Source organism: Scyliorhinus torazame, chromosome 21 (genome assembly GCF_047496885.1).
Source record: "Scyliorhinus torazame isolate Kashiwa2021f chromosome 21, sScyTor2.1, whole genome shotgun sequence".
NCBI lineage: Eukaryota > Metazoa > Chordata > Chondrichthyes > Carcharhiniformes > Scyliorhinidae > Scyliorhinus > Scyliorhinus torazame.
In genome coordinates this window covers 60,293,736-60,320,617 of record NC_092727.1, presented here as the reverse complement: position 1 = coordinate 60,320,617, position 26,882 = coordinate 60,293,736, and the positions used below count along the sequence as shown (strand labels likewise).

General features: G+C 45.1%; 1 protein-coding gene across 7 annotated transcripts in view; it reads left to right on the top strand.

Moving 5' to 3' along the window:
* prdm10 (PR domain containing 10) overlaps window positions 1-26,882 on the top strand; it is a 371,372-nt gene that overhangs the window by 151,332 nt on the left and 193,158 nt on the right. For all 7 annotated transcript variants that reach the window (XM_072486852.1, XM_072486855.1, XM_072486851.1 and 4 more), the window contains one exon: window positions 5,486-5,558. In XM_072486852.1, the coding sequence (XP_072342953.1) occupies window positions 5,486-5,558 (73 nt within the window). The remainder of the gene's footprint in view (window positions 1-5,485; window positions 5,559-26,882) is intronic.

Here is a 26,882-nt window from a genome sequence, read left to right as displayed (position 1 = left end):
AACCCATCTCTGTGCCTGCAAGTACTCTCCTTTGTCAGTGTTACCTTCCCCACTGCCTCACTACACGCTTTGACGTCCTGAACATCGGCTACCGTAGTTGCTGGACTACTGTTGCTGACTTATGGTTGGCTCTGTTGGCTCTTAAATGTTGCTCGTTGTGTCTTTACTTAATTTGCTCTGTTTCTATAACCTTTGCTCTAGAGTCGCCAGGTATCTTTATGATACCACCAGGAGGTTCAAGTTCAAGTGCCGATCAATAACTCAATACACCAGTTAGTACGTTTCAAATCATAACACAGGCAATCACTACTCATGCATAAAACTCTACTTACTAGACTATCTCCAACACTAAGAGGCCTATACTTAGCTTTGGAACTGGCCCACCAGGTCAGGGGAACAAATGGTCTTTCGTTCGATTCTGAGACTGCAGGATTCAAAGCTGGTATAGACTGGTAGCTAGGAACGGCTATCTCGTAGCGTGCGTTGACTGGAGACTTACTTGGTTGATGTAGCTACTAGGTCACGTTCAAGGGTTGTTTCGAGCTGCTGAGAGACCCTGCCAAGAAGGACGAATTGAACTTGGGGACTCTATCTTATAGTCCCTAGGGGCTCTGCGCCATTCGGGGCGGACCCCGTACCTGGTTCCAAGTGATTGGACTACGTTCTGATCACTTGGATCAATTTCTCCAATACCGGAGCTGTTCCCTGATCGCTGGGCGGTCCCTAAGTGTCCGTTGGCCTTCCTTTGTCTTGGCTCCTGCTGGCGCCGAGGAGTCTGGCTTGGCCTTGTTTACCTTAAATGTTTCCAATTGTTCCCAGGGATCGCTCATTAATATGCAGATGGTTATTGGTTTCAGTGCTGTCTGGGTTTCTGCAAGTTCTAATACACAGGAAACTTTGCACCTGCTTGTTTCTCCTGCGTTGGCTGAATTTCCCTGCATCCTTCGCGGATCTCCATTTTAAGTCGGGAAGTGGCCAACCCAGGTGGCTACAAAACCTCCCTCCCAGGATATTGGTGCCCCTCTGGTTCAGATGCAACCTGTCCTGCTTGTACAGGTCCCACCTTCCCCAACTTAACTTTGTTGCACAGAAAGGTTTATCCTGTCCTTTTAATTGGCCCTGTATACATTCGCCGCCCTCTGGTTCGGTCTATGGTCGCTGCCGCCTGCCCCTGCCTTTGCGTGCTCCCCTGGTCAGGGAGGGCACGGGTTATTCTCTTCTCTTTTGTGGCTTTCCCACCTTCCTTCCATCTTCTCTTCGCCCCCCCCTCCCTTCCCCCTCTGAGTTGCGCAATCCTTTAGTCCCTCATCTATCTTGGTTTTTTACTCTTACCATACTCCTCGTTGCTGGCCTCGAACAGGTTTTGGAACAGACCGACGAACTGCCCCCATGTATCAAGGAAGCCATCTTCCGACCCTCTATGGCATACTTAATCTTCTCCAGGTGGAGAAATTCTGAGAGGTCAGCGAGCCAGTCTGTGGTGCTGCTGATCGGCAGCCGAGCAGGATTCTCCGGCGTGCGATTAGGGAAGCGAAAGCTAAGGCGTCAGCCCTCTTCTCCATGTGTAGTTCTGGCTGCTCTGATGCCCCGAAGATTGCCACAATAGGGCATGGCTTCACCCTCACCCCATACATTGCCTTGGAGAAGACTGTCCAGAACCCAACAAGCTTGGGTCAAGCCCAGAACATGTGGGTGTGGTTAGCCGGGCCAACTTTGGCACCATTCACATTTGTCCTCCACCTCCGTGAAGAACCTGCTCATTCGGGTTCTGGTCAGGTGTGCTCTGTGCACCACCTTGAGCTGCATTAGACTGAGCCTTGCGCAGGAGGAAGTGGAGCTGGCCCTGCTCAGTGCTTCGCTCCAAAGTCCCCACCCTACCTCTGTCCCCAGTTCGTCCTCCCAGTTTTGTCTGGTCTTGTCCAGTGGTGTCCGAGCTCTCTCCAGTAACTGTCCGTTTATTTTCCCACGTAGTCTAATAGTGTGGTTTCTGGGGGCTCGGGGTACCTACTGTCTCTTTGCGTAGGAAGGCCATTCATCATTCTGACTTGGAAATATGTTCCTTCCCCTGTAAAGATGGACACAAAGTATTTGTTTCGTTTCTCGGCCTTCTCCTTATCCCAATCATAAAATCTCCTGTATCTGCCCACATTTGTCTTTGCGGGCCTTTTCTTTTTTACATGCCTATAGAAGCATTTACAGTTGTTTTAATGTTTCTTTCTAATTTCCTTTCATATTACGTTTTCTTTTCATCAGTTTCTTTATGGTTTTTTGCTGAATACTGAAAAGCTTCAAATCTCGAGGCTTACTATTTTTCTGGTCACTATGTCGGCCTCTTCCCTCCATCTAATACAGTCCTTAACTTCTCTTGTTGGCCATGGTTGAATCACTTTTTCTGCTGAGTGTTTGTGCCTTAAGAGAAGGCAAATTTGCTGGAAGCCTTGTATTAATTTGTTGTGCCTGCCTACTGTCATCCTGTTTAATTTGTTTCTCAATGTACCAACTTGCCCCCATCCCCCTCCAATTTTTTTTTTCTTTCATGGAATGTTGCATTTATTACTCCCCACTCATTGAGAAAGTGGTAGTGAGCCACCACCTTGAACCACTGCTGTAGTATAAGCACGCACCCAGAGTGCAGTTAGGAAGGGAGTCCAGGATTTTAATCCAGTGATTGTGACGGAAAAACAATATATTTCCCAGTCAGCATGGTGTGGGGCTTGGAAAGGAACTTGCAGTGGTGGTATTCCCATGTAACTGCTGCTCTTGTCTTTCTAGATATTAGAGGTTGCAGGTTTAGAAGGTGCTGTCAAAGGAGCGGGCTTGACCAGTCTGTGGGACAGCTCTTCCAATTTTAAGCTGCCAATGTCTACAGAGTCAATAAGGCTGGGCATGCTATTGTCGTTTCCTATGCCTAGGTCAATGCTGGGTGATCCCTCTGTTTTCAATGGCGAGACCATGCAGACGCTGCGACAACGGATGAACGGACATCGTGCGACAATCGCCAGGCAGGAATGTTCCCTTCCAGTCGGGGAACACTTCAGCAGTCAAGGGCATTCAGCCTCTGATCTCCGGGTAAGCGTTCTCCAAGGCGGCCTTCAGGACGCGCGACAACGCAAAATCGCCGAGCAGAAGCTTATAGCCAAATTCAGCACATGAGTGCGGCCTCAACCGCGACCTTGGATTCATGTCGCATTACATTCATCCCCCACCATCTGGCCTGCGAAATCCTACCAACTGTCCTGGCTTGACGCAATTCACACCTCTTTAACCTGGGCTTACCCCTATATCTGGATCTGTAAAGACTTGGACTTGGTCAAAGCATTGTCTTGCATCTTTGACTTTGTCTATATATATATATATGTTTCTAGAACATACCTTTTCATTCACCTGAGGAAGGAGCAGTGCTCCGAAAGCTAGTGTTTGAAACAAACCTGTTGGACTTTAACCTGGTGTTGTAAGACTTCTTACTGTGCTCACCCCAGTCCAACGCCGGCATCTCCACATCATGTTTATCAAGAATGATGATGTTGTATAGGTCATGGTGACAGAGGATGTAATTCAGTAACTGGAAGGATTTAGAATTGTGAAGGAGGAGGTATTGAATAGGTTGTCTTTACTTCGGTTTATTAGGCACCTGGACCAGATGAGATGAATCCAAGGAAGTTAAGGGAAATTAGATTTTAAATTGCAGAAATGGCATGGATTTATTAAGGACAAATCACGTTTCACCAACTTGAGTTTTGTGATGGGGTAACAGAGAGGGTAAATGAGGGTAATGCTGTTGAGGTGATGTACATAGACTTTGAAAAGATGTTTGATTAAGTACTACGAAAGAGACTTGTGAACAAAGTTAGAGCTCATGCAATAAAAGGGACAGTAGCAACATGGATCCAAAACTGAAAGAGAGAGTAATGGTGAATGGATATTTTTCAGACTGGAGAAATGTTTATACTGGACTTTCCCCAGTAGTGTTAGGCCTTCAGCTCTTCCTGATCTACATTCATGCCCTAGACCTTGGTGTACGGGACACAGTTTCGTAATTTGTGTATGACACAAAACTTGGAAGCATTATGAACTGTGAGGAGAATGGTGCAGAACTTCTTAAAGACATGGACAGGGTTGGTGGCATGGGTAGACCAGTGCAGATAAATTTTAATGCAGAGATGTATGAAGTGTTTCCATTTGTGGAAAGTACGCAGAAAGGCAACATAAAATAATGGAAACAGTTATGTGTCGGAGCAAAGGGCCCAAGATGCATTAGCATAAATCATTAAAGTTTGCAGATGGAATAATTCACCTTGTGGTTCACTGAAGTTCCATCTTTATTAAACTCACTTACTAGTGATGTGGGGGAGGTTTTGTGGCACAGAGAGCAGCATTCCTGCCTCTGAGCTAGAAGCTTTGGGTTCGAGTCCCACTCCAGGACATAACCACAAAAGGTGCATTCATAATAAAGCCAAACAGGTTGATTACCAACCTGTAACTCCTTCTAGATATGCCTCTGGCAGGTGATAAGAGCAGGAATGTCTGCCTGGTCAGCCAGATTTCATGCAGAGCAATGCCCCTCAAGGGCCGCTGGAGACAAGCTAATGACTTGTTCAAAGAAAAACACGCAATGGAAACAAACATAAGTAAGTGCTTTGTCTGTTTCACAAGCCACTAGATGTGGGAAGAGAACTATAAAAGAAGTAATGTGGAATTAACATTAAATTGATTGTTGTGCCACCTGGGTTGAGAGTGAAGAATTTTGAATTGAGGCCGGATCCAGAAACTAGGTGTGATCCCAGAGCAAGAATGAAGGGTAGAGTGTAGAATGTCTGCACAGCATGTTGCCTAAAATAGAAAGTAGAAACTCAACCATCTGAGAGGGGCTTGTCAGCGTCAGAATTCATTCGTGGTCAGTTGCTTGGGTGAATGATATACTAAAAGGATGTGCAGAATAGGCAATTGAATTTTCTTTAGCTGCATTCGGAGCACAGGCCAAATAGTCTGTCAGGACAGTCTGGAAATAGAACACAGGCACAGACTTCTAATACAGGGACAGGTCTAGGAACAAAAAACATCATGGAGACTTTCCAAACAATCAAAAATCAACTACAAGTAGCATCATCTTGGGCTGTTTTATGTTAAAGGTGCTGTTTAAATCCCAGGTTGTTGCTTTAAGTTTACTTGTCAGTAATGGCCACTTGGTAAGATAACAACTTGGCTTTCATTTTACTTGAGCTTTGCTAAGAGCCAGTGCCTTCAGAAGAAGAGTGGAGCATGGGACAATAGACAGGAAGAAACATACTAATGTTTGTTAAAACCATGAATCTAAAGGACAAATGGATCATTGTAAAACTATAAGGTTAAAATACTTTATTTGATAATAAGGAAGCAACTAATTGAAGAAAGGAATGCAGAGGATGCCTTGAATCCCACGTGTTTGTGCTGACCATGAATACCAGACTCTCTGTCTCTGAGCTTTGCTGTGTGTGTGTTTTTGCAGGTATGGTATGCAGCATCATACGCAGACTTTGTGGAGCAGAAGACCCATGATATTTCCGAAGAGGAACGGAAAGGTGAGTTCCTTTTTCTGCGGCGCAACTTGTAGGGCGATCAGTCAGTGTATTCTGTGCCAGCAAGGCCTTTACTCTGCTTTCGTTGAAGGAAAGAGCTTATATTTCACCTTCGGTGGCCCAACGGCAATGGTAGACTGGAAGACTAGTTTGTAGAATGCTTTCATGACAATTTTCTGGAGTAATAGATTGTAGAACCAACAAGGATGAAGCTATTTTAGATTCATGTAAAGAGGCAGGGTTAATTAGCAATTTCTAATTAAAAGATCCTCGGGGATAAAGTAAACCTCATAATACAATTAAATTCCATATTCAGTTTGAGAACTGCATACATGAGTCAAAAACAAAAATCTTAAACTGAAAGCCAATTACTTGGGTCAGTCACATGAACTCACCTCCCATCCATTGACTCTCACTACACCTCCCGCTGCCTGGGGAAAGCGGGCAGCATAATCAAAGACCCCTCCCACCCCGCTTACTCACTCTTCCAACTTCCAACAGACAGGAGATACAAAAGTCTGGAACATGCACGAACAGATTCAAAAACAGCTACTTCCCCGCTGTTACCAGACTCCTAAACGACTCTCTTTTGGACTGACCTGATTGATACTACACTCCTGTATATGCTTCACCCGATGCCGGTGACTATGTATTTACATTGTTTTGCCCTATTATGCATTTTCTTTCCATGTACTAATGATCTGAGCTGCACGCAGAAAAATACTTTTCACTGTCTCTTGGTACATGTGACAATAAACAAATCCAATCCAATGAAGTGAGTGCTGGCTAAAGCTGATTGGGTAAATAAACTAAAAGGTACCGTAATAAATAAATAGTAGGAAACATTTAAAGAATGCATTCAAACGTTCAACAAAACTACATCCAAGAGGCTGTTTTCACTGGCTGGGGAGTTGAGAACATGAGTTAAATTCCCAAGATAAAGGGATTTCATTTTGGACTGAGATGAGGAGACATTTCACTGAGTGTGAACTTATGGAATTCTTGACGACAGATGGTTGTGGATGTTCCATTTTTGAAAACATTCCAGATGAAGATGACTAATCTCTGGGAAGGTGGGGTTATTTTCTGAGGAGAGATTGAGGAAATTGGGTCTGAATTATCTAGAGTTTCAAAGATTGACAGGCGACCTTGAACCTTACAAAACATTTGCAGGGTGAGACTGGGCAGTTGCAGATGGGATGTTTCCCTGGCTGGTAGTCTAGAACCACAATCCCAGAATAAAGGGAAACCATTTAAGACTGTGATGAGGAGGAAGGATTAGAGGGGAGATGAGGACATTTTTTTGCACGAAGAGGGTTGTGGGGTCTGGAACTCGCTGCCTGAAAGTGTGTAGAGGCAGAAACATTCCACTTGTTTAAACAGCGTATGGATTTGTGCCTTTTTTAAACTAATTTGGCAGGGGAATGGAAACCGGATTTGTAGTCCAGCAACTAAGGTAGCCGATATTCAGGGCGCCAAAGCGTGTAATGAGGCAGTGGGGAAGGGAACACTGACAAAGGAGAGTACTTGCAGGCACGGAGATGGGTTGAAGTGTGTATACTTCAACGCAAGAAGCATCAGGAATAAGGTGGGTGAACTTAAGGCATGGATTGGCACTTGGGACTACGATGTGGTGGCCATCACGGAAACTTGGATAGAAGAGGGGCAGAAATGGTTGTTGGAGGTCCCTGGTTATAGATGTTTCAATAAGATTAGGGAGGGTGGTAAAAGAGGTGGGGGGGGTGGCATTGTTAATTAGAGAGAGTATAACAGCTGCAGAAAGGCAGTTCGAGGAGTATCACCCTAATGAGGTAGTATGGGTTGAAGTCAGAAATAGGAAAGGCGCAGTCACCTTGTTAGGAGTTTTCTATAGACCCCCCAATAGTAGCAGAGATGTGGAGGAACAGATTGGGAAACAGATTTTGGAAAGGTGCAGAAGTCACAGGGTAGTAGTCATGGGTGACTTTAACTTCCCAAACATTGAGTGGAAACTATTTAGATCAAATAGTTTGGATGGGGTGGTGTTTGTGCAGTGTGTCCAGGGAGCTTTTCTAACACAGTATGTAGATTGTCCGACCAGAGGAGGGGCAATATTGGATTTAGTACTTGGTAATGAACAAGGGCAAGTGATAGATTTGTTGGTGGGGGAGCATTTTGGAGATAGTGACCACAATTCTGTGACTTTCAGTTTAGTAATGGAGAGGGATAGGTGCGTGCAACAGGGCAAGGTTTACAATTGGGGGAAGGGTAAATACGATGTTGTCAGACAAGAATTGAAGTGCATACGTTGGGAACATAGGCTGTCAGGGAAGGACACAAGTGAAATGTGGAACTTGTTCAAGGAACAGGTACTACGTGTCCTTGATATATATGTCCCTGTCAGGCAGGGAAGAGATGGTCGAGTGAGGGAACCATGGTTGACAAGAGAGGTTGAATGTCTTGTTAAGAGGAAAAAGGAGACTTATGTAAGGCTGAGGAAACAAGGTTCAGACAGGGCATTGGAGGGATACAAGATAGCCAGGAGGGAACTGAAGAAAGGGATTAGGAGAGCTAAGAGAGGGCATGAACAATCTTTGGCGGGTAGGATCAAGGAAAACCCCAAGGCCTTTTACACATATGTGAGAAATATGAGAATGACTAGAGCGAGGGTAGGTCCGATCAAGGACAGTAGCGGGAGATTGTGTATTGAGTCTGAAGAGATAGGAGAGGTCTTGAACGAGTACTTTTCTTCTGTATTTACAAATGAGAGGTGCCATATTGTTGGAGAGGACAGTGTGAAACAGACTGGTAAGCTCGAGGAAATACTTGTTAGGAAGAAAGATGTGTTGGGCATTTTGAAAAACTTGAGGATAGACAAGTCCCCCGGGCCTGACGGGATATATCCAAGGATTCTATGGGAAGCAAGAGATGAAATTGCAGAGCCGTTGGCAATGATCTTTTCGTCCTCACGGTCAACAGGGGTGGTACCAGGGGATTGGAGAGTGGCGAATGTCGTGCCCCTGTTCAAAAAAGGGACTAGGGATAACCCTGGGAATTACAGGCCAGTTAGTCTTACTTCGGTGGTAGGCAAAGTAATGGAAAGGGTACTGAAGGATAGGATTTCTGAGCATCTGGAAAGACACTGCTTGATTAGGGATAGTCAGCACGGATTTGTGAGGGGTAGGCCTTGCCTTACAAGTCTTATTGAATTCTTTGAGGAGGTGACCAAGCATGTGGATGAAGGTAAAGCAGTGGATGTAGTGTACATGGATTTTAGTAAGGCATTTGATAAGGTTCCCCATGGTAGGCTTCTGCAGAAAGTAAGGAGGCATGGGATAGTGGGAAATTTGGCCAGTTGGATAACAAACTGGCTAACCGATAGAAGTCAGAGAGTGGTGGTGGATGGCAAATATTCAGCCTGGATCCCAGTTACCAGTGGCGTACCGCAGGGATCATTTCTGGGTCCTCTGCTGTTTGTGATTTTCATTAATGACTTGGATGAGGGAGTTGAAGGGTTGGTCAGTAGATTTGCAGACGATACGCAGATTGGTGGAGTTGTGGATAGTAAGGAGGGCTGTTGTCGGCTGCAAAGAGACATAGATAGGATGCAGAGCTGGGCTGAGAAGTGGCAGATGGAGTTTAACCCTGAAAAGTGTGAGGTTGTCCATTTTGGAAGGACAAATATGAATGCGGAATACAGGGTTAACGGTAGAGTTCTTGGCAATGTGGAGGAGCAGAGAGATCTTGGGGTCTATGTTCATACATCTTTGAAAGTTGCCACTCAAGTCGATAGAGCTGTGAAGAAGGCCTATGGTGTGCTCGCGTTCATTAACAGAGGGATTGAATTTAAGAGCCGTGAGGTGATGATGCAGCTGTATAAAACTTTGGTAAGGCCACATTTGGAATACTGTCTACAGTTCTGGTCACCTCATTTTAGGAAGGATGTGGAAGCTTTGGAAAAGGTGCAAAGAATATTTACCAGGATGTTACCTGGAATGGAGAGTAGGTCTTACGAGGAAAGGTTGAGGGTGCTAGGCCTTTTCTCATTAGAACGGAGAAGGATGAGGGGCGATTTGATAGAGGTTTATAAGATGATCAGGGGAATAGATAGAGTAGACAGTCAGAGACTTTTTCCCTGGGTGGAACAAACCATTACAAGGGGACATAAATTTAAGGTGAAAGGTGGAAGATTTTGGAGGGATATCAGAGGTAGGTTCTTTACCCAGAGAGTAGTGGGGGCATGGAATGCACTGCCTGTGGAAGTAGTTGAGTCGGAAACATTAGGGACCTTCAAGCAGCTATTGGATAGGTACATGGATTACGGTAAAATTATATAGTGTAGATTTATTTGTTCTTAAGGGCAGCACGGTAGCATTGTCGATAGCACAATTGCTTCACAGCTCCAGGGTCCCAGGTTCGATTCCGGCTTGGGTCACTGTCTGTGCGGAGTCTGTATGTCCTCCCCGTGTCTGTGTGGGTTTCCTCCGGGTGCTCCGGTTTCCTCCCACAGTCCAAAGATGTGCAGGGTAGGTGGATTGGCCATGATAAATTGCCCTTAGTGTCCAAAATTGCCCTTGGTGTTGGGTGGAGGTGTTGAGTTTGGGTAGGGTGCTCTTTCCAAGTGCCAGTGCAGATTTAAGGGGGCCGAATGGCCTCCTTCTGCACTGTAAGTTCAATGATAATCTATGATTAATCTAGGACAAAGGTTCGGCACAACATTGTGGGCCGAAGGGCCTGTTCTGTGCTGTATTTTCTATGTTCTATGTTCAAAGTGTTATCACCTGCAGGGCTACAGACCCAAATGCAGGAAAGTGGGATTTGGCTGGGGATCTCGTTTTTTGGCCGGCACAGCCACAATGGGCCAAATGGCCTCTTTCTGTGTCGTAAACTTTCTATTCAGAATCACAACTGTTCGGGAACACAAGAAGGCCATTTGTCCACCGTGTCTGCACCAGCTCTCCAAATGTGCAGCACGTTAGCACAGTGGTTTGCACTGTTGCTTCGCAGCGCCAGGGTCCAGGGTTCGATTCCCGCTTGGGTCACTGTCCGTGTGGAGTCTGCACATTCTTCCGGAGTCTGCACATTCTTCCTGTGTCTGCGCGGGTTTCCTCCGGGTGCTGCAGTTTCCTCCCACAAGTCCAGAAAGACGTGCTGTTAGGTAATTTGGACATTATGAATTTTCCCTCAGTGTACCTGAACAAGTGGCGGAATGTGGGGACAAGGGGAGAATAAAGATTATTATTATTAATGAGCAGCATGGCTTAGTGCCTTTTCCCCAAATCTCTGCTCTGTGAGTTTCTTCAATCAGGCTGGTGACGCTTTGGAATTCTGTACCCCAGAGGGCTGTGCAATCTAGGTCGCTGAGCATGTTCAGCCTGCCTGCTGGATAAGATGAGGATGGATGGCTCTGCGTCTTTTATCAGGTTTCAGCCAGTTTAAGCTTCCCTTTCAGTTTGGGTCTGACTAAAAATAACAAGAACTTTGGAACCGGGGTCAGTGTAACCAATATAACATTTGACAATTAATTTGTTCAGAATACATCTCGCACACATCTCCCCACTGATTCCATCTTCACCCAATGGATTCTTATTGAACTTCACTCACTGTTTTGTAGATAAACATGGCAATCATTTTACTTGCAGCAAGGTTCAACCAACAATTGTGATGTTTGTTTTGTTGAGGGATATATATTTGCCAGGTTGCTGGGAGAAGACTTTGTATGATATAATGGGAGTTTTTAGTTCAGCCTGAGCTGGCAGACGGAGCTTCGGTTTAACGTCTCATCTGCAGAACGGCATCTCTGACAAAGCAGCACCCCCTCAGTTTTCCTTGACATAACAGCCTGTGTTATGTGGTTCCAGCAATGAATCTTGAGCCCACATTTGGACTCGAGGGGAAAGTGCTGCCATTGAGCCAATACTTAATTCAGGATTTTGCTGCTGTTTACTTAGGCGGGGCTAACTGGCCAATAACCTCCTGACTTGCCTATTAACTTTTTCTTTAACAGGGTGCAGCATTTGCCATCCTCCAGCCTTCTGGCACAGTTCCTGTTCTCAGTTATTTTTTAACATTATGGGTAGTACCCACCAACCTTGGGTGACTGTGTGAAGTTTTCACGTTCTCCCAATGTCTGTGTGGTTTTCCTCACGGTGCTCCGGTTTCTTCCCACAGTCCAAAGATGTGTCGGTTAGTTGGATTAGCCATGCTAAATTGCCCCTTAGTGCCCAAGGTTAATTGCGGATACGGGGATAGGGTAGCGTAAGTGGACCTGGGTGCGGTGCTCTTTCAGAGGCCGGTGCAAACTCGATGGGCTGAATGGCCTTCTGCACTGCAGGAATTCTATGATTCTCTATTTTCTCATCAAATTCCTTTGTAATCCTGAATCCATCCCATTCTTGTCTGCTGCTCATAGTTTAATGATATTTGTAACTTTAAAAAATATATATTTTTATTCTCCTTTTTCACATTTTCTCCCCCATTTACACCCATCAACAATAAACAATAATCAGCAACAGATATGTCAATCCCCATAACAATAACAACGATCCCATCCTCCCCCCAACCATCAGCCCGCATGTTTACATGAACAAATGACAAAAAGGAATCAGGGATTACCCATAGTCACCCTTAATATACACAGCCCCCCCGCCCCCAACTAATGTTCAATGTTATCCAGTTCTTGAAAGTGCATAATAAATAGTGCCCATGACTTGTAGAACCCCTCCATTCTTCCCCTCAGTTCGAACTTAACCTTCTCAAGGGTCAAGTATTCCAACAGGTCCCCCCGCCACGCCAGGGCACTGGGTGGAGAAGCTGCTCTCCATCCCAGCAGGATCCGCCTTCGGGCGATCAACGAGGCGAAGGCTATGATATCTGCCTCCGCACCCGTTTCCAACCCTGGCTGGTCCGACACCCCGAATATGGCCTCCCGGGGACCTGGGTCCAGTTTCACACGCACCACCTTGGAAACGACCCTAAACACCTCCTTCCAGTACTCCCCTAGCTTTGGACAGGACCAAAACATATGAACGTGATTAGCGGCCCCCCCCCCCCCCCCCCCCCCCCCCCCCCCCCCCCCCCGCAACGCTCACATACATCCTCTACTCCTTCAAAAAAATCGGCCCGTCCTCGCCAGGTGCGCTTTATATACCATCTTCAGCTGTGCCAGCCCCAACCTCACACGAGGTGGAGGCATTCACTCTCCGGAGCACCTCACACCAGACCCCCTCCTCTATAACCTCTCCCAGCTCTTCCTCCCACTTTGCTTTGATCCCTTCCAGTGGTGCCTTATCTTCTTCCAAAATAGCTCCGTACCCCGCTGACACTGCCTCCTTCTCCAGTCCCCTTGTTGTCAGCACCTCCTCCAGCAATGTGGAGGCCGGTTTCTCTGGGAAGCTCTGTATCTCCTTCCTGGCAAAATCCTGAACCTGCATGTACCTAAACACTTCTCCCTGCTCCAGCCCATACTTCGCTTCCAGCTCCCTCAACCCTGCAAACCGACCCCGAAGAAACAAGCCGACCCCGAAGAAAAATGATATTTGTAACTTAGCATCCTTTTAAATATTTCTCTCCAGTAGTGGTTATAGAGTCATTGATGTTTACAGCATGGAATCAGGCCCTTCGACCCAGCCTGTCTATGCCGCCCAGTTTCGATCACTAAGCTAGTCCCACTTGCCCACATTTGGCCCATATCCCTTTATACCCACCCTGCCCATGTAACTGTCTAACTTTATTAAAGGAAAAAAGTGTACCCGCCTCCCCCACTGACTCTGGCAGCCCGTTCCAGATGCTCACCACCCTCTGTGTGGAAAATATTTCCCCTCTGGTCTCTTTTGTATCTCTCCCCTCTCAGCTTAGACCTATGCCCTCTAGTTCTAGACTCCTCTACCATTGGGAAAAGATATTGACTATCCACCTTATCTATGCTCCTCATTATTTTATAGACCTCTATAAGATCACCTCTAAGCCTCCTACGCTCCAGGGAAAAAAGTCTCAACCTAGCCTTATAACTCAGACCATCAAGTCCTGGTAGCATCCTCGTAAATCTCTTCTGCACTCTTTCTAGTTTAACAATATCTTTCCGAAAATTACAAATGCTTCAATAAAATATTTTTAAAAAAATACAATATCCTTCCTATAATAAGGTGACCAGAACTGAACACAGTATTCCATGTGTGGTCTTACCAATGTCTTGTACAATTTCAACAAGACGTCCCAACTCCTGTATTCAATATTCTAACCAATAAAGCCTAGCATGCTGAATGCCTTCTTCACCACCCTGTCCACCTTCGACTGCACCTTCAAGGAGCTATGAACCTGTACACCCAGGTCTCTTTGTTCTGTAACTCTCCTCAACTCCCTACCATTAACTGAGTAGGTCCGGCCCTGATTTGATCTATCAAAATGCATCATCTCACATTTATCCAAATTAAACTCGGCCCACTGACCCAATTGGTCAAGATCCAGTTTCAATCTTATATAACTTTCTTCACTATCCACTATGCCATCAACCTTGCTGTCATCTGCAAACTTACTAACCATGCCTCCTACATTCTCATCCAAATCATGAATATATATCACAAATAACAGTGGACCCAGCACTGATTCCTGAGGCACACCGCTGGTCACAGGCCGCCAGTTTGAAAAACAACCCTGCACAACCACCATTTGGCTTTGGTCGCCAAGCCAATTTTGTATCAATTGGCTACCTCACCCTGGATTCCGTGAGATTTAACCTTTTGCAACAGCCTACCATACCCAGCTCACAAACTCCTGTTTCAAAAGATAAACTGAAGCAAAATGCTTACTTGAGTGCCTGAAGCACCTTTTCCATTCTCTTCCCATGTAATAATCTTTATTATTCAAGTAGGCTTACATTAACACTGTAGTGAAGTCACTGTGAAAAGCCCCTAGTTGCCACACTCCGGCGCCTGTTCGGGTACACAAGGAGAATTCAAAATGTCCAATTCACCTAACACAGGATAGAATCATAGAATTTACAATGCAGAAGGAGGCCATTCAGCCCATCGAATCTGCACCAGCCCTTGGAAAGAGTACCCTACTTAAACCTGGGTGTCCATCCTATCCTCGTAACCCAGTAACCCCACCTAACCACTGAGGGGCAATTTAGCATGTCCAATCGACCTAACCTGCACTTCCTGCCCATGGGAGGAAACCGGAGCACCCAGAGGAAACCCACGCAGGCAGGGGGAGAACGTACAATGGTGTAGCCAGGAAATTATGGACTAGTCAACCTTACTTCAGTTGCTAGTAAATTACAAAGCTTGCAATTGAGGATGAGATTAGTAAGTACCGCAAGAAACGTGAGATAATCGGTACCAGTTAGCACTGACTTTGAAAATGCTGGTCAGGTTTGACCGTAAATAACAGGAGAGAGAAAGGTAGCACATCCTGTGAATTTTCCAAACTCCAATGAAAAGGTGAAATAGGTGGTGGCAAAGAGCAGAAGCAAGGTTTTCAGAATGTCAAAAGGTGAGGAGTATTAATACCTAATTGTGAAGTATGGCACATTGTGCCGAAGAATGTGAAAGACTTTAGGGCAATCGCCTTTTCTGCAAACTATCAATGATTTGGAATTAAATACATGGGACGTGATTAAGAGGTTTGCAGATGATACACAAATTGGTTTTGTGGTTCATCATGAGGCAGAAAAATGTAGACTGCAGCAAGCTGTCAATTGACTCGTCAAGTGTGCAAAGAAATGACAAATGACATTCCGAGAAGTATGAAGCATTGGGATCGACAAGCAAAGTCAAGGGAACACACAAATTGTAGAATACTGAGAAGTGTAGGAGAACTGGAATGACAGAAATTTCTTCAGAACCAATATTCTTGGTTGCGTAGAGTTTGAGGCAATGCTCAACCCACCTTTTCATCTGCTTGCTCAATTCAGTGATGATAATTTGTGTGTCTGCCTTCACGAGAACTGATTTGGTTGCTGTTGGACCTGTTGCTTCCTTGATTCCTTCATAGAACCCTCTCGCATCCCGGATCCAGCAGCAGATTGTATGCTGCTGCAGAGTTTCAATGAGAATTGATTGAAGGAGTGGCGAGCAGTATGCTGAGACATAATTCTGGCAGCTCTGAGAACACTGAGAATTTGTTTGCTGGAGACTTGCTTGTAGTTCATGGGGGTTTTCACCACAGTCAAACCTAACAAGGCCATTGATGTCTTTACAGTTGGAAATTCTCAGGAAATGATGACATTCTACCTCAGATTATCAAATGTGGGAAACCAGCACCGCTGCAGCATCTCCACAACTTGTGTCTCTTTGCTGAATGGAAAGATTTGTGCCTTAAGACATGTGATACAAATATAGTCGCCTTGGACAAAAACAAAGGGACTCGCAGTGACTGCAACAATTACCAAGTCATCTCCTTGTTAAGTATTGTGGGGAAGGTCTTTGCTCGCATTGCTCTGACCAGGTTGAAGACCCTGATGTCACAAATCTACCCCGAGTTTCGGTGCGGCTTCAGAGTTGGCAGTTATAGAAGTGCTGTGAACAGCACAGACCACTCTTCATTGCACGTATAGAGCTCGCCAAGACCTTTGATCTCATCAGCAGAGACGGACTCTTAACTGCTGTGGAAAATAGGGTGTCGCCTGTATCCTGGGCGTCATTTCTTTTCCACAAGAACGTGCACAAATTTGTCAGTTACTGTGAAACAACGTTGGACACTTTCTAGATCGGCAGTGACGCAAACACGGAGAGAATGTGCAAACTCCACATGGGACAGTGACCCAGAGCCGGGATCGAACCTGTGTCCTCGGTGCCGTGAGGCAGCAGGGCTAACCCACTGCACCACTGTGCTGCCCTCCTAACTCCTATCTTAAGTTCCTTCCTACTTGTTTTATATACTTCAAGGACTTTATCTGTCCGAAGCCTTTTAGACCTTACGAATGCTTTTTTCTTTTTGACAAGGTTCATATTATCTCTCGCTATCCAGGCCACCCTTATCTTTTGTCCTCACAGGTACATGCTGGTCCTGAATTCTAATCAACTGACATTTGAAAGCCTCCCACATGCCGGATGTTGATTTTCCTTCAAGCAGCCTCACTCAGTCAACACTCTCCAGATCCTGCCTAATGTTGTAATTAGCCTTCCCTCCCAGTCTAACACCTTCACCTGAGGACCACTCTTATCCTTTTCCATAAGCAACTTAAAACTTACAGAATTATGCTCACTGTTCCTGAAATGGTCTCCTACTGAAACTTCGATCACCTGGCCGGGCTCATTTCCCAGCACCAGGTCTAATATGGCCCCTTCCCGAGTTGGGCTATTCACATATTGTTTCAAGAAACCCCTGTTACAAATTCTGCTCCATCCATGCCTCTAGCAGTAAGTGTGTCCCAATCAATATAGGGAAAGTTAAAATCACCCACCACAACAATCTATTGTTTATTAATCTTTCCAAGATCTGTCTGCATATCTGCTCCTCTATCTCCCCTGGCTGTTAGGAGGTCTGTCGTAAACCCACAACATTGTGACAGCACCCTTCCTATTCCTGAGCTCGACCCATATTGCCTCACTGCCTGAACCCTCCAAGCTGTCCTCCCTCAGCACAGCTGTGATATTCTTCTTAACCATAACCGCCCCTTTTGCATCCCCCTCTATCCTGCCTGAAGCATCTAAATCCTGGAATTTTTAGTTGCCAATCCTGTCCCTCTTTCAATCAAGTTTCTGTAAAGCAACAACATCATAATTCCACGTACTAATCCAAGCTCTTAAGTTTATCTGTCTTACCTGAAATACTCCTCGCATTGAAACTAATGCACTTCAGCCCACCAGCCCCGCTGCGTTGACCAGCCACTCCCTGCCTGCCATTCCTCTTAATCTTACTGGCCTGAGCCTGTAACTCTCCCTCAGTTAATTCTCCCGCTGACCTACTGCTCTGGCTCCCACCCCCCTGCCATACGAGGCAGTTCAATCTGTTTCTCTGCCTTCCACTTTTCTCCTAACTAGCTTTTGTTTCTGTCCCCCTCCTTACTACCCTCTGACTTCCTGTATTGGTTCCCATCCCCCTGCCACATTAGTTTCAACCTTGGGTTGACCGGGATCAGACTCGATGCTGGGAAGTGCTCGCTGCTGACCGGAGTGCCTGGAGATGAGCGGTCAGGAACGGTTTGGTAAAAGCAGACGACAAAACAAATGACCGGATGCCAGAAAAGCTAATATACTGCAAAGAAAGACATCAGTCAACCTCAGGCCAATGCCATTCATCTATGAGAGCTGCGGGAAGGACTGCCACTCACAAATCGGCCTTTTCAGCCACAACAGTCTATATACAATCCAGAAATGACTTGCTCCCTGGGCACAGTCCATTGTCTCCAGAGGCAGATGGATGCTTTCTAAGTAGAAGATCAGAGGAACCCTGGAATGCATGCCCACAGGTGCTTAAAGGCAACAGGACTGATCGACGAAGTGCTAAAAGATGGATTTTTTTCAATCGACCTGACAACATTGTAGTTTAATGTTTTAACCTGAAAGCCAGAACATTGCCAATAGAGTGTTAAAGTGTCAGCCCAAATGTGCAGTGAGGCTGAAACCTGAGAGAAATATTACCAATTGAGCCAATGTGAATGGGGTGGATGACTTTGGCGGTGAGACACATAGGGCATTAAAATTCGCAGCATAAGCAGAAAAGTCCAAAGTTTTTGCTTTCTACCTAACGCCATTGAATGTAACAGCAGTATTTTAAGTTTGTACAAACCTTAGTTTTGGAGCATTCTGAGCATCCCATGATAGAAAGGATATAAATACAATAAAAAAGCTACAATGTAAATGTTATGTCCAATGAGCATGTGACATTAGTTATGAGGAGAAACTTGAGAAGGTTATGGGTTGATTGATAGAGGCCTTCAAGATTCTGAAAGTTTGTCATAACTTTAAAAAAAAATAAACTTAACTTGCAGTTAACATTGGGAAAGCTTCACAGGCGCTTCACAACTTACGGGTGCATCATAATAAGAATAAAGTAGACCTTGGATAGGAGTGACTAAATACTTGGGTCAAAGAGGGGATTTTACAAAGTGTCGGAAATAAGAGGTTAGGGAAGGATTTTCTGGAGTATAGGGCTTGGATAGCTAAGACATGGCCGCTGATGGTAGAACTAGACGCACATGTGGATGGAGTATGAGGAACAGTGAGTTCTTTGAGGCAGGAGAGGAACAAGGATGGAAGTTTAGAGTTTGAGTTATTCAAGGCCTTGGTGCCAAAACAGGTAAGTGAAGATTGGGCTGATGGGTGAATAGAACAAACAAACAAAGAACAAAGAAAAGTACAGCACAGGAACAGCCCCTTTGGCCATCCAAGCCCGTGCCGACCATGCTGCCCGACTAAACTACAATCTTCTACACTTCCTGAGTCCGTATCCCTTGATTCCCATCCTATTCAAGTATTTGTCAAGACGCCCCTTAAATGTCATTATCGTCCCTGCTTCCACCACCTCCTCCAGCAGCGAGTACCAGGCACCCACTACCCTCTGTGTAAAAAAAAAAAAAAACTTGCCTCGTACAGCTACTCTAAACCTTGCCCCTCGCACCTTAAACCTATGCCCCCTAGTAATTGAGCCCACCACCCAGGGGAAAAGCCTCTGACTATCCACTCTGTCTATGCCCCTCAAAATTTTGTAGACCTCTATCAGGTCGCCCCTCAACCTCCGTCGTTCCAGTGAGAACAAACCGAGTTTATTCAACCGCTCCTCATAGCTAATACCCTCCATACCAGGCAACATCCTGGTAAACCTCTTCTGCACCCTCTCTAAAGCCTCCACATCCTTCTGGTAGCATGGCGACCAGAATTGAACACGATATTCCAAGTGTGGCCTAACTAAGGTTCGACACAGCTGCAGCATGACTTGCCAATTTTTATACTCAGTGCCCCAGCCAATGAAGGCAAGCATGCCGTATGCCTTCTTGACTACCTTCTCCACCTGTGTTGCCCCTTTCAGTGACCTGTGGACCTGTACTCCTAGATCTCTCTGACTTTCAATACGCTTGAGGGTTCTACCATTCACTGTATATTCCCTACCTGCATTAGACCTTCCAAAATGCATTACCTCACATTTGTCCAGATTAAACTCCATCTGCCGTCTCGCCGCCCAAGTCTCCAAATGATCTAAATCCTGCAGTATCCTCTGACAGTCCTCCTCACTATCCACAATTCCACCAACCTTTGTGTCGTCTGCAAACTTACTAATCAGAACTTGGTGCAGTATTGGATATGGACTTATAGCTTTGAAGAGCTGGAATTTGAAGGTGGAGGATGGAATCGACAAACCAACAGGCAATAAATGAGATAACAAGAAGGCTCAAAATGACAAAAAGAACTGGAGAGCGGTTAATAGAGGGGGCGGTTAGAATGTGGAATTGTATGCATAATTGTTGCTGAAATAGTGTCCATAAATGCTTTTGGAAGGGAGTAAAGATGGTTGCTTGTAAATGAATAACTAGCTAAACTGAAGGAGGTTCCAAGCGCTGAGACCTGGATCAATACATGAAAAGATCCTGAAGGAAATGGTGGAAGACAGGGTTTCCCAAATCTTTCGGCCCACAAACATTCTTATTATGAAACATTCTTACCACGTTGAAGTGTTAAACCACAAAAAAATGATTGTTACATAATGAAAATGAAATGAAAATCGCTTATTGTCACGAGTAGGCTTCATTGAAGTTACTGTGAAAAGCCCCTAGTCGCCACATTCCGGCGCCTGTTCGGGGAGGCTGGTACGAGAATTGAACCGTGCTGCTGGCCTGCCTTGGTCTGCTTTAAAAGCCAGCGATTTAGCCCAGTGAGCTAAACCAGCCCACGAACATATGAATTAGGGGCAGGAATAGGCCACTCGGTCTCTTGAGCCCACTCCACCATTCAATAAGATCACGGCTGATTTGATTGTAACTTCAACCCCACATACACCCAATGACCTTTCACCCCCTTGTTTATCATGAATCTTATCTTTTCTGCCTTAAAAATATTCAAAGATTCTGCTTCTACTGCCTTTTCAGGAAGAGAGTTCCAGAAACACAAGACCCTTTAAGAGAAAAAGATTCTCCTCACAGACTTAAATGAGTAACCCCAATTCTTAAGTTTTGCTTTTTAACAAATAATGCAACAAAACGACAGAAAAAGTAAATGCTCAACATGTTTGAATCCAGAAGGGAATAGGAGAACAGCAGTACAACTGGGTCAATACAATCATTAGCCGTAACGTGATACCGATGACCCGGGTTTGATCCCGGCCCCGGGTCACTGTCTGTGTGGAGTTTGCACATTCTCCCCGTGTCTGCATGGATCTCACCCCCACAACCCAAAGGTGTGAGGGGAGGTGGATGAGCCGCGCTAAATTGCCCCTTAATTGGGAAAAAAAGTGAATTGGTTACTTACATTTAAAAAATAAAAATAAAAAGACATAACTTAATATCTCTAAACACCCCACCAGAGAAGAAAGGAGAAACAGGATAAAGCCATGAAAACATGGTCAAATGGTGCACACCTTCCCACTCAGTGATTGCTCGTAATTACCACTAGTGGTCAGGATAGGTTTTTTGCGGCATGTTTAGGTGGGCAACAATATACAACTCCCTCAGCTCCAGCAGCGCCAGAGGCACCAATGCCACCTCCTTCCCTCGATTACCAGACCATTGGTACCCCCATGCAGGATCCAATCGCAGATTCATTATCCCCACCAATAAAAAGAAAAAAGAACAAAGAAAATTGACGAGACCCCCCAGTTCTAAGGGGGTGTTACATGTATGTCACACAACGCAACAAAACCCCAGTCTCAGGCTCAGTACACAACCAACATCATTCCACACATTTATACAGAGAGGATGAGCAGCTATATGTTAGGATTATGATGAGTGTCGACAACTCTTCTGAACAAAAGGGACGGAGAACTACCAGGAAAGGCTCGCAGGATAACAAAGAGCCAGGACCCAACTGCAGATCTGTATTCCCCTAGTGGACGTTCATCATCGTTAATGAAAAAATAAAAACTGCCCAATCAAATGAGAAGCATCCTGACCACAAGGTGGGCAACAGGATATCAACAGATATCTGCTCAATCCCAGGCCCCTGTGCACAGCAAAGCCCTCTCAGGGTGTCCCAATAAGTGCCTTTGAGAAGAACATCCTAAGGCATAGGGGCCAACAGGATACCAACTGCAGAACTGGACCTGGCCAAGCCCAGCATACTCCGACACTCAAAAATCAACACCCCTGGGACTTCCAGCCAGTCCTGCACCTCAACCACACCCAGGGCAGTGCACCTTCACCACTGCCACAAAACATGATTACGTTGGCCCCAACCAGGGAGGCCCATCACCGAAGCGAAGAAGAATTGTCAAGACACCCAATAATGGGAGGGAGGGCCATCTCCATCCTCCAAATACAATAAGGGAAAGCTCCAGTGGACGATGAAATCAAACCTAGGTTTATAACAGCACACTGCTCGCCCAGATGTAGAGAAGAAAAAACGCCAAAATAAGAAAGCAAAAAGATGCTCAACCAAATAAAGAAAACTGAGGTGGACTGGCCAGCACTGCTAGAAGATAAATCAGTGGAAAACTAGTGGGAAGCACTAAAACGTGAGATCCTAAAGGTACAAATTAGACCGACACCCCCCCCCCCCCCCCCCCCCCCCCCCCGCTCCACCAAGAATGATAGTTACACTGACAAATCTGACAACCAGGGGGGGTTGTCTGGAGGAATACAGGGGAAGATCAAACAAAAACAAAACGTACGATAGGCACAAAGAACTAAGCACTGCAGATAGCTGGGATGAGTATAGGAAATGCAGGGACAAAGTCAAAAAGAAAATAAGGAAATCAAAGAGAGGCCATGAAAAAAGATTAGCAAGAAAAGTTAGAGAAAACCCAAAGATGTTTTACTGATATATTAATGGTAAAAAGTTAGTTGAGGAAAAAGTGGGACCGATCAGAAATGAAGAAAGGAACTTCTGTGTAAATGCAGAGGCTGTGAGAGGGGTTTTAAATTAATATTTTGTCTGTGTTGCAAAGGAAATGGATGATGCAGACATAGTAGACCAGGAGGAACACTAAGATATTGGACGGTAAAGCAAGGCCTTGAAGGGATGAAATCTTTGAAAGTTGATAAGTCACCAGGGCCGGATGGATTGTTTCCGAAGATGCTGAAGGAGGTCAGAGGGGAGACAGCAGATGCTCTGAGGATGATTTTCCAATCCTCACGAGATACAGGGGAGGTACCGGAGGATTGGAGAAATGCAAACGTGGTTCCATTGTTTCAAAAGGGATCGAAGGAAACGCCAAACAATTTATTATAGGCCAGTTAGTCTCGGGCCGGTGGTGGGCAAATTAGCAAAATCAATCTTGAGAGATAGGATTAACTGTCACATTGAAAGGCATGGACTAATCAGGGATAGTCAGCATAGATTTGTTAAAGGAAAGTCTTGCCTCACAAATTTGATTGAATTCTTTGACGAAGTGATGAGGAGGGGTGATGAAGGGGTGATATGGGTTTTCGCAAGGTATTTCACAAAGTCACACATGGCACATTAGTCAAAAAATTAAATACCCATGGGATTCAGGGCACTGTGGCAAACTGGATTAATTGAGGGGAAGAGACAGAGTGGACAGGATAAAGTTATTTCCTTTGATGGAGAATTCTAGAACCAAGGGACATTGATTCAAGATAAGTGGCAGAAGGTGTAGAGGGGACATGAGGGCAAAGTTTTTTTTTTTTGCAGAGGGTAGTGGGAGTCTGGATTTCGCTGCCCGAGTTGGTGGTGGAGGCAGAGACCCTAAACTCTTTTAGAAAGTACCTGGATCTGCACCTTAAATGTTGTAAGCTACAGGGCAATGGATTGGGTGCAGGAAGGTGGGATTAGAAAGGGCATCTGGGTGTCCTCGGGCTGGCATGGACAACGTGGGCTGAATGGCCGCCTCCTGTGATGTATCTTTTCTATGCTTCTTATTTTAAAACTCAATCGGGAGGTCACCTCCCACTTCTCGCCAGGGGCTGGGCTCACGGAAACTCCTTGTCCGGCCCCTACCTCCTGAACCTGGCAGGATAAATGATACGCCACGCAGCAGAATTCTAATGTCTCGAAGGCGGGCCCTTACCAGGGAAAGTGCTCTTCTGAATGCAGGAACACTCTCGTGCCTGCACGGTCAAATGAGGATTTACATTTTTTTATCTCGGCTCCTCTTGGCAAAACACCAATCAGGATCCTCTAGTGGTATAGCGCACAACATAAATCCCAAGAAAAAACAAAGATGAAATGTGCCCCAGGATAAAATAAAGATTACAAGGTGAGAAGCGTCCGAGCTTGTGAAAACTTAGCCATTCCCACGCTCTCGTCACGTGACCTCCGACACCTTATTTTGAATCAGTTACGCCGAGTTTTAGATTCACCGACAAACAGAAACATCCTCTCCACATCCACCCTTCAATACACCTCAGCATCTTAAAGGTTTCAATCAAGTCGTCTCTTACTCTTATAAACTCTAATGGCGACCAGCCTAATCTCTTCAAATTTTCCTCAAGAGCCAACTCACCTATTCCTTGTATATCGTAAACCTTTGAACAGCTTCTAATGCATTTACATCTTTCCTTAAATAAGGAAACCAATACTGTACAGTTTTACACAATAGGTACAAACGAAAATAAATGTATGGAAGTCTTCCATTTCCATGCATACATATGTTATAAAAGTTCTCTCATTCAACAAAGTACTTGAGTCTTAACTTTTTGTCATTTTTAATAGGAAAAATGATGCCTCTTTTGCTCACATTCGTTTATTATTAGCAGTGCTGTTGGAGAGCTGGATTTTCATATTAGTCACTCACTCACACACACTCGCTCTGTCTCGCACTCGCTCTCTTACTTACACACAGTCTTTTACACGTGCTGTCTCTCACACTCCCAACTCCCCCTCTCTCTCTCATACACATACACAATCACACTCTGCACTCTCACCTCTATCACCCTCGCTCCATTGCCGTTTCCCCTCCTACCCCATGGCCGCTACCTACCTCGCTTCACCATCCACTTGTGAGCCTATCAGCAGCCAATGAAGGGAGAAACCAGCCTCTGATTGGACTAGCAGCTTCATAGCATTTCTCAAATTGTGTACATTGTCCTGGCTTACTGCAGGACCCCTGGATGTCTCCATTGGAACCCAGTTTGGGAAACCCTGGGGAAGAAATTTGAACCTTAGAAAAAGTAGTCCTAGAGGGCTGCAACACACAAAAGGCCCTTTGGCTCAGCTCGTCTGTGCCTTCCAAAAATAACCACCTAACTATTTCATTTTCAGCTCTTGGCCCATAACCTTGAATGCTTTGGCATTGCAAGTTATTAAATCTTGAGTGTTTCTGTCCCCACTACTCTTTCAGGCAGCAATTTCTACACACCTACCACCTTCTCGGTGAAGAGTTTTTTTGTCATATCCCCTCGAAACCTCCAGCCCCTTACCTTAAATCTATCCCCTGGTCATTGATCCCTCCAGAAAGGGGAAATGTTTCTTCCTGTCTACTCTATCATAATTTTATACATCTGAATCATATTCGTCCTTCATCTCCTCTGCTCCAAGGAAAACAACCCCAGTCTACCCAGTCTCTCTTCATAGCTAAATGTCTCCAGCCCAGGCAGCATCCTTGTAAATCTCCTCTGCAGCCTTTCCAGCGCTCTCACGTCCCTCCTATAATGTGGATCCAGCAATGCGCACAATACTCTAGCTGTGGCCTTCCCAAAGTTTTACAGGAAGCATAACCTCCCTGCTCTGAAACTCTATGCCTTGGCTAATAAAGGCAAGCATACTATATGCCTTTTTAAGCACTGTATCCATCTAACCTGCTACCTTAAGGGACTGTCGCACCTGCACACCAAGGTCCCTCTGATGCTCGGTGCTTCCGAGGATCATGCCATTTTTCATGTATCCGCTTGCCTTGTTAGTCCTGCCTAAGTGTGTCACCTCACACAAATGAATGTGCACAGGAGCATTGGAAGGAAGCAGTTAGTTACATACCCGTTTTCAAAAGTGATAGAGCTAACCTTGAAATTATTAACCAATTAGTTTAACATCTGTGAGAGGTGAAATTTTCCAATCTTTAATTAAAGATAAAATTGCTGAACAGGTGGAGAAAATGTGTAGAAACAGCTACTCTGAATTTCAGGAAGGTGGATTGTGTTGACAAATCTGTTTGAATCCGTTGAGGACTGGTAGATATGGTGGATGATGGAAAGCAATGCATGTGGTATATGTGGCCTTTTGAGAAAGCTGTTAACCTGATGCCATACTGAATATTATTGGAGAAGGGATATGAAATTGAGGAGAGGGTCGCGTACTAGATCAATGCTGGTTGGAAAGGAAGAAATGGGAGATTAATGCTTCCGATAAGTTTCTCATATAGTTGTAGGTTGATGACCATGTGCCACAGGAATCCTTTTTGGGATTATGTCTATTCTAATCCCATTTTCCAGCACTCGGCCTGTAGTCTTCTATGCAATGGCATTTCAAGTGCTGATCTTAATACTTCTCAAAAGTTGTGAGGGTTCCCGTCTCTACCACCTGTTCAGGTAGTGAGTTCCAGATTTAAAAGATTTTCTTCACATCTCCACTAAACCTCCTGCCTATTACCTTAAAACTATGCTCGCTGATTATAGACATCTCCGCTAAGGGGAAAATTACCTTCCTGTCCACCCTATCTATGTCCCTCATAATTTTATACACCTCAATCAGGTCCTCCTTCGGTTTATTGCGTTACAAGGAAAACAACCGCAGCTTTTCCAATCTCTCTTGATAGCTGAAATGATCCGGCCCAGGCAACATCCTGGTGAATATGGGGAGGCGTTGGCATAAGGGTATTGCCACTGAACTAGTAATCCAGAGAGCCAGGGTAATGATCTGATGTCCTGGGTTCGAATCCCGCCAGGGCAGATGGTGGAATTTGTATTTAATTTTTAAACACCTTGAATTAAAAGTCTGGTGATAACTATGAAACCATTGACAATTGTCGTAAAAACCCATCTGGTTCACTAATGTCCTCTAGGGAAGGAAATCTGTCATCCTTACTGGTCTGGCCTACATGTGACTCCAGACCCACAGCAATGTGTTGACTCTTAAATGCCCTCAGGAATGGGCAATAAATGTTGGGGCCAGCCAGCAATGCCCATCTCCCTTGAATAAATTGTTTTAAAAGTCTCTTCTGCACCCTCTCCAGATTTTTCCTGTGATTTCATGGTCATCATTAGACTTAGAATTCCTGTTTTTTTTATTGAATTCAAATGCTACCACCTGCCATGGTGGGATTCGAACACTCTGAAAATGAAATGAAATGAAAATCGCTTAT